The following is a 16872-nucleotide window of genomic DNA, read 5'->3' as shown; positions in this document are numbered from 1 at the left end:
ACAACTTGTGAGAAAGAAAATCACTCAAAAACATTGAAGTATGCACACTGGCATCTGATTAATTCCATGGTAACTCACGTTACAAATTGACTCTGAAGTGTATGCTCATTTGGATGTTACAGAAAAAGTACAATGAAATATTAAACTTTTATTTTGTATTATAATTAATCATTAAGGCACACTCCAAATGTAGCTTACAATATTTTCAAATCTTCCCGTAGTTTTCAAGACATTACTGATCATCTACTGGTAACTCACGTTACATGTTTTGTCTATGGTTTTTAACATATATTAGCAATTTTGAAAAGACGTAAGATATGCGTATGCACTCTGAGGGAAGTGGGTGGGCAGCTGACATCCAGTGAGGTCAGCTGCCGCCCCCCCGCACCATCGGCCTATTAGACTGAGAATGTCCAGTGTTCTCATAGGTGTGCCCCTGAAATGCTGGGCATTCCCATATGCAAATGGACTGCCTCACCCTTAAGGATGGGTGCGTGCACATAGTGAACAGTTTGTTCGATGTGGGCGCATGCATATTGCAGAAATTACCCTGCACATGTGCAGACACAAATATCAGACCCCTTGCGAACAATGTGGTCAGTACGAATGGACATGAATAAGGTCCTTGGTGCAAATGTATCCGTTTCTATGAAGGCAGGGGCATAGGACTGAATGGAACTTTCAGCTTTTTAGTAAGCGGGTAATTTCATTGTCTTCCACTTTTAGGTAGTTTTAATTTATTTCCTCTAACGGTTTGGCATTTGTAGTAATGGATTCAAAATTAAGTTGATTGTTAATGTCAGCTATATCATCTTGGTTCATTAAAATAAATTTGACCTTTGAGGATCCATCTACAGCTTTATGTAATGTACTTCCTATTTTTCACATTTGCCCACAATTGTCTTTTTCTAAATGTTTCATAGCTTCCGCTATATATCTGTTTTCAAACTGAGAGCTCAGATCGTCTGACCAGATATTTACATTTGTAACTGTTGAAGGCAATGCTTGCAACAAGGTGTACATGTATGGAACTACAGTTTCTTTGGTATGGACAAGGTAATCTGATACTATTACAGATGAATGCAATGCTCCAGAATGCCAAGCTGGTACTGTGAAAAGGCTCACTAGATATTATAAATTGGAAGAAAAGATGCTACAAAACCAAGATAGACAGATGGAAATGCACATTACAACATTAAGATCAATAACAGAGTCCAGAGAATATAAAACACACACCATTAAATCTATTGACATCAACAAACTGTAACGTGAGTTACCATGATGGTAACTCACGTTACACATGATTTATTCATTTATTTGGTAATGCTACTGCATTGAATACATGTTTAGTTGTTTTGGACTAAGTATGGTCTAATATTAGGAAAATATGAAATCATTAATTTTGGCAAGATTAAACGAAAAGATAAATTTTTAAGACTATGCTCATTAGGAATGCCAGAACTCTGGAAGTATTTTGAATATGGATAGTATTGTTTACTAAAAATAAATTCCAGATTGTGATCTACAAATGAAGTGACCTGTATGTTTTTTTTTTGAGTATCATTAATATTAGAAAATTTACTTTGAATTCTGGGGTTTTCAAAGTCTTTTTCTCCAGCTGAAGCAAGCCTAAAGCAAGATGGTTGCCATAGCAACAATGATGCTACTAGTGAAAGAAAACTTCTTGGAGGGAAAACTCATGTTGTTGTACTATAATAATTTTCAAAAATAAGTGTTGCTGTGAAAAAAACAAAATCCACACAAATTTCAAGTTACACAGAATGACCCATTTACACCTATCTAAAACTAAAAACAATGCTGTCTGCATACTCTCAGCCCGTGACTTACACAAAATGGACTCTTAGATTTGTGGACTGAACTATGGAAGTCGAGTTACACACACGCCATTTTAGGATAGTATGGCCGCCATTTTGGTTCGCAGAGTTGCGCAAATAAAGTTTCCATACCCGAGTATGTGTGACAAAGTGGACCAGAAGAGTAGCCATACTATCACACATAAATTCATAATAACATACTGACACTAAATAAAATATAGTTAAAGGTTTAGAACGCCACACATAGCTTAGTTAGCCCTGCATACATCTGTCTGTATCATGTTTAGTACCGTTCCGTTCCGTTTCTTATGCCTAGTATTCCGGTCATTGCGAATATTCCGCAATATACACGGCTCGACAGTTATGGATATAATCCATATTCCAGGGACAGTTTCTGTTAAAAGTATGTAACAAAGGAATCTAGATGAAACCGGTTCTTATCACTGCTGACGCCGAAACCACCAAACAAAGGACTCAAAGTTCACTCCCCTGGACCTAGCCAAACCAGATGTATCAGCTTACCCCCCAATCACAGCTGACCTGACATTCGACCTCTGACCAATGAGAACGGCCTTTTGACCTCCCCTTTCTGACCCTATAAGATAGGCGACCCAGAGCAGCCAAAGTCTCTTCGGCACATCTACCTTCCCCTGACTTTTCTACCGGACTATAGTTCAGCCCTGAACGATAGTGAGCTCTGACCGGACTGCACTTCGCATATTTGATGAGACGGGTAACGGTTGCATTAACGGTATTTATACTTATTGTATAGTTGGCTGGTTGTGTCTTGTATCTGTATTCTTTCCCCTTAGCAGAGCCTGTTTAGTATTCATTGTTAGCATATTGTATCACTTGTTAAACCTGTATTTTCTATTCCTGTAACCCCCTTTTGTCCATTAGGGACTTAAATACAACCTTTTTATGGAGTTCTTATCTCCTTACTTCTATACTGTGGTTTGTGTCTGTTATTCGCATTTAGCGATAAAGGTATATTACGGACACTGTCCATAAGGGTATATTACCAGATTAGAGACAAATTACTGCGAAGGAATCTCTTATTAAGGTATTGTTTCTTGGTGTACAATATACAATCAAAGGTACGCTACGCTGCGCTACGTTTTGTTCGCACGTAGTTAGGTATAAAGGGTACGCAGGTTGCGGACTTATTACGTAACCTGCGCTTTTCACTTATTGTCTCTCTGGTCATATTTAATCGCCATTAACAATTGGGGGCGCGTCCGTCCGCTCCACATTCCAGAACTCAGTACCAGGCGTGCGACCCGACCTATACCAGCAAAAGGGTGGAAGTATTATCCATTGCTGGATAGGCCGGGTCCGCGGCGGTGCGGGGTTCGGGAAGTGCTAGCGTTGAACCCGGAGCACAATAAGTGAAAGCCACGTGTTTAAAGCATATATTAAGTGTTTAGTAAACTGTACTTCTGCCTGCCACAAGTAGTTTAACGGGGTATAGTGTCTTGGACTGCTTGTTTATTATAGTATATGTACCACGTGCGATAAGGTTCGCATACGTGGAGTCTGTGTTTATTATAGTACATAGAGGATCCCCTCTGTGCAAAACTATAACTTTTATTGTTAGTTACTGCAAAACCAGAGACTCCGCCACGTGGCGACAAGCCCTGGGCCTTTTTGCAGTAACGTAAAGCGTCTATTGTGTATCACGCAAGGTGCGCGCGCACGTGCCCATATCGGGAAATTTTCGCATCTTTGTACGAGATTTACGGATTAAGTGCGGGATTTATTTCGCATCTTGATACGTAACTTTCGGACGGAGTTAAGGGATTTATTCCACATTTAGGCGCAATTACTGTGTATAGCGAAACCCGAGTGCAACCTTGCAAATACACTATAGAACACGTGGGTGGCCGATTCACCGGCGGCCTGTGAACAGCGCATGTACACACGTGGCTGTTCATTGGTACTGCACATGCAGCACACATAGGAACTCAAAGGTGAACAGTATTGAACCACTAGCTTTATTTAAACGGTATAGCAATATACTGTGGATAAGGTGGTGATTAAATAAAGAGAAAATAAGTTTTTTCCTTTTTGTTCATTTTCTCATTAAGCAAGCAACTCAAGCATTATTTTAATAGATTCCTATAGCGTATTATAAGGGATTTATACCTGCATAAGTATCTAGTGAAAAGCTATCAGCCTGGGAAGATTTTCTGTACAGAAATATTTCAAATATATGCATAAGACCAAGGTGTAACCAGCGCCCAGTGTGAAAAATAACTGAGGCGAACGGGTGTGTGACGACACGACTCAAGCGCAGTGTAGTCCAGTGTAGGACAGTCCAGGTAGGACAAGGTTAGGGTTCACGTGACGACGTGCCCATAGGAACTGCCCCTTCAGTGGAATTGATTCCGCTAGGAGGGTACAAGAAGATACATCGGAACGCACTTGTTTCCGATTAGCTACTTTAGAAATCCAATTTTTGGGGGTATAGGAAAACAAGTTTGTTATACCCTGGAAAAATTGTGCCGCACCAAGCAAGTTGGCTAGAAGTTCGCTGCTAGTTGAAAGACTTGGTGATTGAGTATCGTACCTCGTATCCTTCGCACCTGCTTGACTGTGGGATGTTCTAGGAAGCTGTAGAAGTGAGTGGTTGGGGAGCTCTCAGATAAGTAATAACCCACCGATATCTATTAAGCTGTGAACGTTTATTCCTGTAACTATGGGTAATAACGGGTCACGCTGTGATAACGTGCATGTTAGGGAGGAAGCAAGCCGGCCAAAAGGATCGGCTGCTTTTATGATGTGCTGTAAGCACGGTGAACTCGCAGTTGTTTACCAAAATAAATGGAGAAAAATGACACAAGGCAGCAAGTTAGAATTTCCCAGTGTTGGTAGCTTCGATCCAGAAATCTTATCAGCAGTAAAAGATGAAATATGCCTACTCTCCAGTCGTAAGGAGAGAGTGAAGCATATAGATATTCTTAAATTGTGGCAGAAGGAAGGACAGGAACAATGGGGAACCAGAGGTCTGGCAATACTTGACGCAATCAGCCACAATAAAAATGCAACTGTTACAACCGCTGCCACAATAGAATCAGCTCCCCCACCCCCATATGTGCCGAAGGGGTTAATGACTCATAAGAAAGACATGAGTAATAATGTATCCATTGCTAACTTGTACCCTGTTTTTACCCCCTATAAGCAAGATACAGATCCACAAGGGAGATTCCTGACATCAGCCATCCCTTGCGAAGCTAGCGGAAAGGAGAGAGAGGCTGAGACAGCCCAAGCTGCTGCTGCCGTTCTGGTCGAGGAGATGGCTGATGCCAGGAACACGATTGGAGACACAGGTAAGTACACACAACACAGCACAGAGATAGTTGCTCCTGGGATGTTGTCCAATGGTGCAGGGGGGATACAGATCCACCCTCTGCACACAGTGGAACCTCCTTGTGGACGGGGAGGCGGGGATGAGGTAATGCCTGTAAAGGATAGTGACATGCACAATACATGGACACGATTGGAACGTCATTCAATCATCAAAAATTTCCCTGATCCCAGCAAAGATCTGGCAAAGTGTCAGAAATTTGTAAGGGAGCGAGGAAATTCAGATGAGCCCACCAATAAGGATTGGCGATACATGTTGAGAGCTTGCCTCCCTTCACACATAGATGTCCAGAAGTTCATTCGAGACAGTGGTGTGGAGGGCGATAAGATTTTAACTGAACAGGGCAACCAGGAAAATATACGCCTAATAAATATACAATTAGGTGTATATTTCCCAGCGACAGTTGAAAATACCCTAGGGTTCACCATCACACAGAAAGATGGTGAGTCCACCAGCGGATATTTCAACCGTGCTTTACAGGTGTTGCCAAAACACTCTGGTATCCCCAGCCCCAGGGACAACATACATCTTAAGGGAGGGATTGTCTCTGTGCTGATACAAGGTCTTAGGGAAAATCTGAGAACCAACATAGAAACCATTCACCCCAACTGCAGACAGATGTCAATACACACTTTAAAGAAATCTGCTGTTGATCTGGACAAACGATTTATGACAGAAAGACAAAACCAAATAGTATGTTTCAAATGTGGAAACAATGGACACAGAGCCAGACATTGCAGGGTAAGTAACCATAGAAAACATAACACATATGTAAGTAACTGAGAGACACAATGGGAGAAGACAGGTAGGTCTCAACACATAGCCATAGCCCCACCTAGTAGCCAACGCCGCCCTAAGCATGACACATATATGCAAACAGGGAGTAGGACACACATACACCCCACATCCAGGTAACATAAGACAATATCTGAGGGAGGAGCCTCAGATATGAGTAAGTGGAATAGTAACAGGAAAAATACAGCATTACCCACTGACGAAACCAGCAGATGTTACAAGCGGGCCTCTGCATGCCAAACACTCTTTTCTGTTGGCTGCAGCGGCCCGCCTAACCTCCTGGGTAGAGATTTACTATGTAAAATGGGATGTGTCATCTATTGCACCCCTGATGGGGTATCTCTGGACACTCCTAGAAATCTTACACAAGAAGTGCAAGATATGCTGGACAGTCCTCAGAGGCTAATGTTGTATTCCACTGTTATAGAGTCAAATCCATCTAAGGTAGCTAAAAACTACAGCACAAATACCGAGTTCCCTTTGAACTAAAGATGGGAAGGACACAGGATCAATGGCAACCATAGCTTCAATAGAAACCCTGTTAAAAACAGAAAGTATAGCGCCCCAAAGTACAGCCTCACCATTCGAAATCTGAGGTTGAGCTGGAAAAATACCCAGTGAAATAACAAGGTTCCCAAAAGAGAACTTTTAGCTAAATACCCCTAGACACAGCCCATAGTCACAACCACACTGGGAAACAGAAAGAAAGGGAGGGCTTACAAATCAGAACAGGAGTTGAAAAGGGTAAGAACCAAATAGTTGAGAGCCAATTCCCCCATAGTGCTAAATCCTGGTGTCATCAAAATAAAAGAAAAATTTTCGGTTGAAAATAAATGTACACATTACTGTCATTAATATTTTCTACCCTTTTGAGTTTTTCTCTCTCTTTTTCCAATTTTTTTTCTCCTTTCCCTACTTTTCTGTTCCAGAAACCTCAGAAAGCCACCAAGCCCCTCCCCCGGGTCTTGCAAGATCGCACACTGTCCTTACGGCCCACAAATGGGTAAATACCAATACAATGGGTTAATGATCTATTGTTATGTCCTTTCCTCATCCACAGCACCAGCAGTTGGCGATAGACAACTTCTGGTGTATCCTCCTGAGGCAGGACATAAGGTATCTCAGGACGGATTGCGGTTGCGCCTGAACAAGGGGGGGAGGGGGAGGGAAATCTGGGACACATTAGTAACCATAAACCCACAAATCATAGAAAAATAGTTCGAAAAATCTGTCCCACTCCCAGCAGAGAAAAATACCCATTGTGAATATGCGGTACCCTGTAAAGCGAGTAGTCACAATATATTTTTCAGTAAATCTTGAACAAAGTCCCAGTAACTTTAAGCATTACTCCTAATGTTACCCAGGGCAACCACAGCCACCATCTCGTGAAAAGCAGTCCAAGTAATGCACAAAGCATTCCCCTTATACAAAGAATGAAAAGGGTTGTAAAACGCATTTACATATAAATAGGTGCAATCACAATACCCATGTCTTCACAGACAGATGTGGAAAAAGAAGGAGAAACAGGCCTGATTACAGCCTTTTGCCATGGGTAAAACTGACACAAGAGACCATGTGATTTAGAATATTAGACCTGCTGAGGGGGCGACAGATATAGTGACGTAAGAAACCTGGTGATGCCAGCCTGACCAATGTCGTACTGCAGTGTGCAATTAAACCCTATTATTTGAGCACTTCCTACTTGTCTACACAGTGTAGTTGCCATAGCACTACTGGTAAACAAAACTGAGAATGTGGTGTTGGGGTGTGTTTTAACTGTTTATGCTCCTCATATAGTCTGGACACTCCTAAAATTCTGCCTAAACATGTGAAAAATATTCATCAGCCAAGTTCACTAAATGGGAACTTGCATTGATGTTACCATGTAAAATGGGTAATATTGTAAACCCAGCAACACTCTTACCAGGTGTGCCCGCCAAAGGCACAAAGGGTGGATTGGTGTTGAGGTTGCTGGAATGGTGGAATTTAGTGGGAGCCGAGACGAATATGATTGCATGACATGTTTGAGTCAGACCTTTTGCAGCATGCCCCCAAAGGGTGGTAACAACCCATTGGAAGAGGTAATTCACAACACCGAGAGGGAAAATTGTACACTGGCTATACCGTAATAGATGGAAAAGGCATAGTAGAGGCTGAACCCATTGGACGTCTCACTCAGCAACAGCAGTCTCATTAATAGTACTGCGAACTGAGAGAAAAAAACAGCCAATATTCATGCCGACTCCAAGTATGTTTGTTGGGGTAATACAGAAGATCTTAGGCCCTATGGCGCCTCAGATGTTTTGTTTCAGTAGCTGGCACTCCAGTGGCGCAAGCGTTGTAAGTTTAAAAGATTTCTGACAGTCACACATACTGCCGGACAGAGTGGCTGTTATCAAGTGTAAAGCCCACATCTTCGATGAGGATTCAGTGTCACTTGATAATGAACATGCTGGCAAGGCAGTTGGGTGAGCCATGCGCTCTGCGGATAATGTTTGTGTTCCCCCTGTAAATGTCAATATATTCACATAGAAATACAAGATTTGTGTCCCCTGCAGGAGAAGCAGTCTGGAAGGAGAAGGGATGTGGACAGGAATAGAAAGATGGACAAGGAAAACCAGTGACTCTGAGAACATGCCAAACTGTCAGGACAGAGATAGCCCATGGCCTGACTTGTCTTGACAGGGGAGGTAGGTGGAAAAATTAGTCCGAAATTTCTGGCGTGCCCACAGACAGGTAAGACGACAGGATCATGCCTTACTTGTCTGGGGGGAAAGAAACTGCAACGGTTGTTCCCACAGAGCCATCTCCACATCCCTCCTCCAGCAGGATCCTCTGCAGGTAATACAAAATTGGCTTCGTACAGTCCACTCTAGAAGCATTTATTTATTTATTTTTTTTATATATATATATATATATATATATATATGTGTTGACGTTTGTGTGTATAGATATAGTAGCCCAGAAGCACCCTTGAGTATGCAAGTATATTTATATATATGAAAGGTTTAAGTCATGTGTGAACCTTTAGGGACTGATGGTACACCCCATAATCTCTTTTTGTAGTAGTAGAATCACTCTCAGAACTCCACCTCATTTGTCCCCATCGAAACATTGCTTGGCGGGCAGCCACAGGTTATGGTAATCCCACAAGGAGATCCTAGACCACAAATGCAAGTGATGTATCCACACCTGGAAAACTGCAGCAAAAGGACTTTGTTGACACCTGTTGTGAACTGTCATTACCATGAACCAGGAGATGTTGTTGTTGTTTCCCCTGCTTTGCCATATACAGGTTGCTTGATAGACCTTTGGAAAGGACCACCCCAGATCTTGTTGACCAGCACTACCTCAATAACAAAGTCGCAGAGAGAGAGATTCGGGTACGTTCGTCCTACTGCCAAAGGAACAGAAAACCAAAAGGTCCTTACACTCGAGGGCGAAAGAAAGAAATCGCTAAGAGGCACCATTTCGGGAGGACTGGAGAGCAGCTAAGGTCAAGCAACCTGTACAAGCTACAAAAGGGACTGTGACACACCCCACTGGTAACAGGTTGGAAGGATCACTAACAAAATTTTTCCTTTCTCAGTTTTCTCTATTGTTGTGGGTCCTATTCTTGTCTCCCCCCCCACTATCCGTTATCTTCAAAATCAAGGATACCGCCGCCGCACTGCTGCCAGGCATTGGACGGACGATACAGAGTTCTGAGAGTGTGTTACCCATCCCAGTTTAGGTCAAGGTAAAATCTATAAACTTGACACATTACCCAGGACCGGATGTTTGATAGTGATAATACCATCATACTTAAAAGCATACAAAAAAGAGAGACAACAAAGAGTTCAAGGGTCTGTTGTCACAAACAATACCTACCAAAGGATGCCATATCTGAAAAACGTGTATATGTTGTAACCGCCCCTGTTTTTATTTTTATCCCAAAACTGTACATTATCCTTCATGACCCTGAGTAGATTGTTCGATAAATGCGGCCCATCGTTTATCCGTGATCCCGGATCGGCCAAGAGCAGATGGTTTACTCCCCTTATATGTTTAATTCATGGATCCCAATTTCTTTGTTAGGATTATGAATTTCTGTATTATCGTGTGAAATGTTTTGTATTTGTAACAGTTTTATATTTACTGTTAAAGGGTGGACTATGGAAGTCGAGTTACACACACGCCATTTTAGGATAGTATGGCCGCCATTTTGGTTCGCAGAGTTGCGCAAATAAAGTTTCCATACCCGAGTATGTGTGACAAAGTGGACCAGAAGAGTAGCCATACTATCACACATAAATTCATAATAACATACTGACACTAAATAAAATATAGTTAAAGGTTTAGAACGCCACACATAGCTTAGTTAGCCCTGCATACATCTGTCTGTATCATGTTTAGTACCGTTCCGTTCCGTTTCTTATGCCTAGTATTCCGGTCATTGCGAATATTCCGCAATATACACGGCTCGACAGTTATGGATATAATCCATATTCCAGGGACAGTTTCTGTTAAAAGTATGTAACAAAGGAATCTAGATGAAACCGGTTCTTATCACTGCTGACGCCGAAACCACCAAACAAAGGACTCAAAGTTCACTCCCCTGGACCTAGCCAAACCAGGGGCCTTATTTTGGTTCACTCTTTCTGACAAAATCCTTCTTAGATGGACAAAACCATGTGCACTGCAGGGGGGCAGATGTAAAATGTGCTGAGAGAATTAGATTTGGGTGAGTTATTTTGTTTCTGTGAAGGGAAAATACTGGCTGATTTATTTTTACACTGCAATATAGATGTCACTTTGAAGTAAAACCCCACCCAAATCTAACTCTATCTGCACAAGTTACATCTGCCCCACCTGCAGTGCACATGGTTTTGCCCATCTAAGAAGGATTTTGTCAGAAAGAGTGAACTAAAATAAGGCCCCAGATGTATCAGCTTACCCCCCAATCACAGCTGACCTGACATTCGACCTCTGACCAATGAGAACGGCCTTTTGACCTCCCCTTTCTGACCCTATAAGATAGGCGACCCAGAGCAGCCAAAGTCTCTTCGGCACATCTACCTTCCCCTGACTTTTCTACCGGACTATAGTTCAGCCCTGAACGATAGTGAGCTCTGACCGGACTGCACTTCGCATATTTGATGAGACGGGTAACGGTTGCATTAACGGTATTTATACTTATTGTATAGTTGGCTGGTTGTGTCTTGTATCTGTATTCTTTCCCCTTAGCAGAGCCTGTTTAGTATTCATTGTTAGCATATTGTATCACTTGTTAAACCTGTATTTTCTATTCCTGTAACCCCCTTTTGTCCATTAGGGACTTAAATACAACCTTTTTATGGAGTTCTTATCTCCTTACTTCTATACTGTGGTTTGTGTCTGTTATTCGCATTTAGCGATAAAGGTATATTACGGACACTGTCCATAAGGGTATATTACCAGATTAGAGACAAATTACTGCGAAGGAATCTCTTATTAAGGTATTGTTTCTTGGTGTACAATATACAATCAAAGGTACGCTACGCTGCGCTACGTTTTGTTCGCACGTAGTTAGGTATAAAGGGTACGCAGATTGCGGACTTATTACGTAACCTGCGCTTTTCACTTATTGTCTCTCTGGTCATATTTAATCGCCATTAACAGAACCAGGAACCAGTGACATCACTGTGGAACTACTTATTCAAGTAACCTTACTTTTACCTACTTTCATCATATTAGTTTGTAGTGAAATGATGGTTTCAATTTTAGGCTCCCAGCCCATGAGACTGGCATCGGATGTGACCACCAACCAATCCCACGACTGAAGAGAGCGGCCCAACTGAAGGGGCTACAGATCGTTCAACCACCACAATGAGTCCCTCGTTTCTTGAGACAGAAGTAGAGTTTCCTGTTTCATGGACTTTGGATTCCCTGACCAACTGGAGAGGATGTTCCATTGGAAGGGCCTCGAATGAAACCTTGCATACTGTAGGGTCTCGAAGGTTGCTACCATCTTGCCCAGTAGCTTCAAACACTGCCATATTGAAGGACTGGGTGACTGTAGAATGGCCAACACCAACAGATGAATGTCTCTGGCTTTTGCTTCTGGGAGAAAAACACGATGTAAGTGTGTATCCAGAATCACTCCCAAAAACTGTAGTCTCTGGGTGGGAATCAGATGAGACTTTGGGAGATTACTGTCCACCCGTGTTCTTGTAGGAACTGAGTTGCAACCGACAGATGTTCCTGCAACTTTTTCGCTGACTCCGACTTGAACAAGAGATTGTCGGTACGGGATGAGTATAATTCCTTTTAAACTGATAGCCGCTGCGATGACAGCCATCACCTTAGTGAACACTCTCGGTGCTGTAGCCAGCCTATAACGGAGGGCATGAAACTGCAGATGGAGATCGCCTATTGCGAAACGCAGCAAAGACTGATGTTCTTTGCAAAGAGGCACATGAAGATAGGCATCCTGAATGTCCACGGATGCTAGGAATTAGGTTTAGAATCGGTCTGAAAGATCCATCTGGTTTGGGGACCAAGAAAATAATGGAATAAAATCCCTTCTTTCTCTCCTCCCGAGGTACCAGGATCACAACACCCTTTTAAAAAAGAGACGTCGCCGCCCCCAAAAGGGCTTTTCTTAAGCGAGCTTCCAATGGTAAGGGAGACGGAAGAAATCTCCTTGGAGGGACTCCCCTGAGATTGAGTTTGTAACCTTGGGCAACCACATTGTGAACCCAAGGATCATGGGTGGAGAGAACCCAAACATCCTGATACTGTAGGAGGCACTCTGTTTCCAGAAGAGAAAGCTTCTAACCCGTCATGCTGAGGAGTTATCCTCACGTTTGGCAGCCTGTTTCTGTGCAAAGGCAAACTTGTTAGAGGCAAACTTTCCTCTACCGGACTGCCCTCCATTGGGCATCTTCCACGCCTTTCCAAGCAGGTCTTCCATGCCCCCATCTGAGGGAAAAGTGACTGCCTCTCTGTGCTGTTTCTTAAACACACCCTGCAGTGGTACCTTATCCACATCAGAAAGATTGAATGCCTGTCTGACTGCCAGTATTAAATCTTCAATACCAGGGACAGAGGACTCAAATTCCTCTCTCTGGTCCGAAAACATGTCTTCAGTACACTCTTCCTTTTCCTCAAAGCCTAAATTACGAATGGGAGGTGTCGATAAAGGGTGCCTAGGAGCAACAACCTCAGGGGCCTTAGTAAACTGCTCCATAAAAGCATTCATTTTGTGAACACCCTGCACAGTGTCCTGCATAGCTTGTAACAAGGCAGGATCCCCTTGAGAAGGGGTAATGAGCCCATAGAAGGCTGTGAGGGTGAGAATGACCTAGGGGACCTAACCAACTCATCCCTCTGTCTATTTAAAGCCTGTACCAAGGCAGATATAGACCTCCCCAGAATAGCCGCCCACGCAGGTCCAGGCTGCTCAGACCTCTGGGCTTGAGCCTCACTGGGCACAGATCCCCATGGTCCATCTGTTCAACAGTTAAATTAACCCGCAAAATTTGCAGTTAATTAACATGGCAGACGCTACCTCCCCAACAACAGCAGCACTACACCTTTCTGTCATGATAACACATGGTGCAAATGTCAGGCGTTTGTACAGAATAATACACAAGTGTAATTAGCTGTCTGTGCTGCTGTAATGGACCCTCAGCAGTCACCGGGGAAAGCGCTGCCTCAGAAGAAACTTTCACTCTTTCTGCAGATAGAAATTTCCCTTCCAGCTCCACACAGTGGGCCTGATTCTAGTTCTCACTTTCTGACAAAATCCATCTTAGATGGACAAAACCATGTGCACTGCAGGGGGCAGCTGTAAAATGTGCTGAGAGATTTGGGTGAGTTATTTTGTTTCTGTGCAGGGTAAATACTGGCTGCATTATTTTTACACTGCAATATAGATCTCACTTTGAAGTAAAACCCCACCCAAATCTAATTCTCTCTGCACAAGTTACATCTGCCCCACCTGCAGTGCACATGGTTTTGTCCATCTAAGAAGGATTTTGTCAGAAAGAGTGAACTAGAATAAGGCCCAGTGTGGGGAAAAAGGGCCCCAGATTAGAGGGGAGGGAAGCTGTTTTGGCGCCCTCCCCCTGCAAGCCGCTCCTACCAAATGTTTCTTATGCATTCCAGTGTCTCCTCTCAGTTCAGGATCATTTGGAATTGCCCAGCTGTGCTCCTGTAACAGGCTTCAACACCAAAGGAGTTCAGCCTGTAAACCGCCATTACAGGGGGGGGGGGTCCGTCACCCATGATCCCCCCTAAGCAGGGACCCGGCTAAGGACTCTCCCCAGGGCCCAGGAGACCTCTCTATAAGGAGGTCAAAGCGCTGTGCTGAGAGACCAGAAAGCGTCCCTCAGCACACAGAGAGCTGACAGGACGCGCTTCTGTCAGCCTCTGCTGCGCTGTCAGTGTAAAAAAGCTTCCTCTGGAAGCCTCACACTGTAGTCTGCACTAACTAGGTGAAATATAAATAAAAAAACAAACCCCTAGCTACTCTAAAAAGCGGCTGCTTCCAGCAGCCCCTCAGCATAGTACCCACTCCGGTGGGCACCTAATACGTATTTAGGAATGCTGGGATACAAAAGGGAGGAGCCTGCCTCTCAAAGACTTAGCATTGGTGCCTGGATCCTGCGGACCCTCCTACATCCCATGGTTGAACTGTGTCACCAGGATGGACGAAAGAGAAAGCCTTTTTGGCACCCTCCCCCTCCAACCGCTTCCATCTGCTGCTTCTTCTGCCTCCCAGCGTATCCCCTTAAGAAGGGATCACTTGGAAGTGCCCTTCTGCTCCTATAACAGGCTTCCTCTCCAAAAATGGAGTTTGACTGTAAATCATTTTAAAATGGTGGTGCCATAGTGGGGGGGGGGGGTCCATCACCTATGAGCCCCCTCTAAGCAGGGAGCTGGATCAGGTCTCTCCCCAGGACACCTCACCCCAAAAGTTTAGTATGGTCAGAGCGCTGTTCTAAGAGAAAGCCCTTGCACACAGAAATCTTATCAGGAAGCGCTTCTGTCAGCTTCTGCTGCACTTTCACAGTGTAACTGTAGCCTGCACTAACAAAAAAATAAATCCTAGCTAACTCCTGTGGGTACCTAAAACGAACTGAGGATTTCTGGGATGCAGCAGGGGAGGAGCCTGCCTTTTAAAGAAGTAGCATAGGTGCCTGGCTCCTGCAGACCCCACTACATCCCAAGGTTGAGCTGTGTCACCAGGATAGACGATAGAGAAATATGCTGATTTAGTGTTTTATGTTGCTGCACAAACCCCCACACTTTCAACTTTTCTGAGAATTTTACTTACAACAGAACAATAAAACAGTGATTAAAGACGTATTAAATATGCTTACCTCATATTGAATGGAGCCATGAGGCGTACCACATACTGGCGATCTTTCGGAAGTTTTAACTTAGGGATTTTAGAAGGATCAAAATCTGGTGGATAATATTTCTATAATTGAAGAAAGAATAAATGTAAAATACCTCTCTCAAAATACAACTTTGTAACATGCAGTTCAAAGTAAAACAATTAAACATGGACCTTTATTACATAAGAAAACCGACTGGAATTCTAACCAGCAAACAGAAGAGAAATATAATTATTGCATTCAACTATAGCCCCATTTGTATCGGAGAAATAGTGTCAATGGATTTTAGTAGTCACAAAACCGTTCCGACATGTAAGGCAAAAAGAATTCAGCACATGCCTTTCGTCTAAATTATGAAAATTTAAGACATTTCAAATATTTATAAGGAAAGAAGTGTGCCTGAGAAGTAAAGGTGCCCACACACGCACCGATCCCGGCGATGCGATGCTATGCGCGCTCCCGCGGCACCTCATCGCACAGTACAAAAAGTATGTGCTGCACATACTATGCTATAAAAAGCTAGTACAAAAAGTATCGCATGCACAAGGCATACGATGCAATGCTATGTGTGCTAGTTAAGCACAGAACGCACGCCGGGATCGATGTGTCTGTGGGCACCTTAAGAAAGTGTGGAAAAAGAGTTGGTTTATCATCACAGTTTATAGTTAGCGCAAGATCTGACACATTCTCTTACTACAAAATGTTCTGGTTTCCATTTCCTACTTTTTGTTTTCCTTTAAGGGCTGAATCAGAAAATTGATTTAATTAGTCTTTAATACCCCTTTTACATGGATCATCATATTACAGGGTGAAGCAGTTCTACCCGGTAATTTGTTCAGTGTAAAAAGGGTCAACCTGGGTCTTAAATCCTGCTTTTTACCAGGGTCAGTGACTCACATTGACCCTTTTACACTGAAGAAATACCAGTGTAATTCAGAAAACTACCTCGTTGACATTTTTAACCCGGTAATTTGCTGCTCAGTGTGAAAGGGGTCACCCTGCACCTATCAAAATGCCAGGTAATTGCTAGGTCGCATGTCTGAAAGTGGTATTAGTGAAAGCAATGAAAATATAAAAACACATATTTTGATTGAAACAGTTTTTGTGGTTATTTAAAATTCCAGCAAGCAGCAACATGAACTTTGCTAAATGTGCCAATTTGTAGTCAATAAAAAAATCTTGCTGCACTTTAGTCCCATGACTACTTTTAAAAGTATGTCATGATAGCAAGTAAAAGTGAAATGACCTCAAAGATTAAGACAACCTAAGCATCTTTACATTTATAGGATTTATATGCCAAATAATGGCATAATTTCCAGGGTATGGGTGAAAACCGGACCAGGACAAAACCGCCGGACCGGACATCAAACTCTGCATTGTGTAGCTTCTAGGTTGTAGCCTCTGGTCCGGGGGGTGTCCTGTCGGGGGGGCTGCCTGTCACACCTGTCACCAGGTAGAGGAGGGGTAGAATAAAGCCTCCCTGTTTGGTCCGGGCTTGTAGCAAAAACCG

General features: G+C 43.1%; 1 protein-coding gene across 2 annotated transcripts in view; it reads right to left on the bottom strand.

Annotated features, from left to right (window-relative positions):
* Positions 1 to 16872, bottom strand: part of YJU2 (YJU2 splicing factor homolog) — a 215851-nt gene that overhangs the window by 198339 nt on the left and 640 nt on the right. For both annotated transcript variants that reach the window (XM_083179324.1, XM_083179323.1), the window contains exon 2: positions 15345 to 15445. In XM_083179324.1, the coding sequence (XP_083035450.1) occupies positions 15345 to 15364 (20 nt within the window). In that variant the 5' untranslated portion in view covers positions 15365 to 15445. The remainder of the gene's footprint in view (positions 1 to 15344; positions 15446 to 16872) is intronic.

Source organism: Crinia signifera, chromosome 1 (genome assembly GCF_055691185.1).
Source record: "Crinia signifera chromosome 1, ASM5569118v1, whole genome shotgun sequence".
In the NCBI taxonomy this organism is placed as follows: domain Eukaryota; kingdom Metazoa; phylum Chordata; class Amphibia; order Anura; family Myobatrachidae; genus Crinia; species Crinia signifera.
Note: the sequence above shows the minus strand (reverse complement) of the source record. Positions and strands in the feature narration are given on the sequence as shown.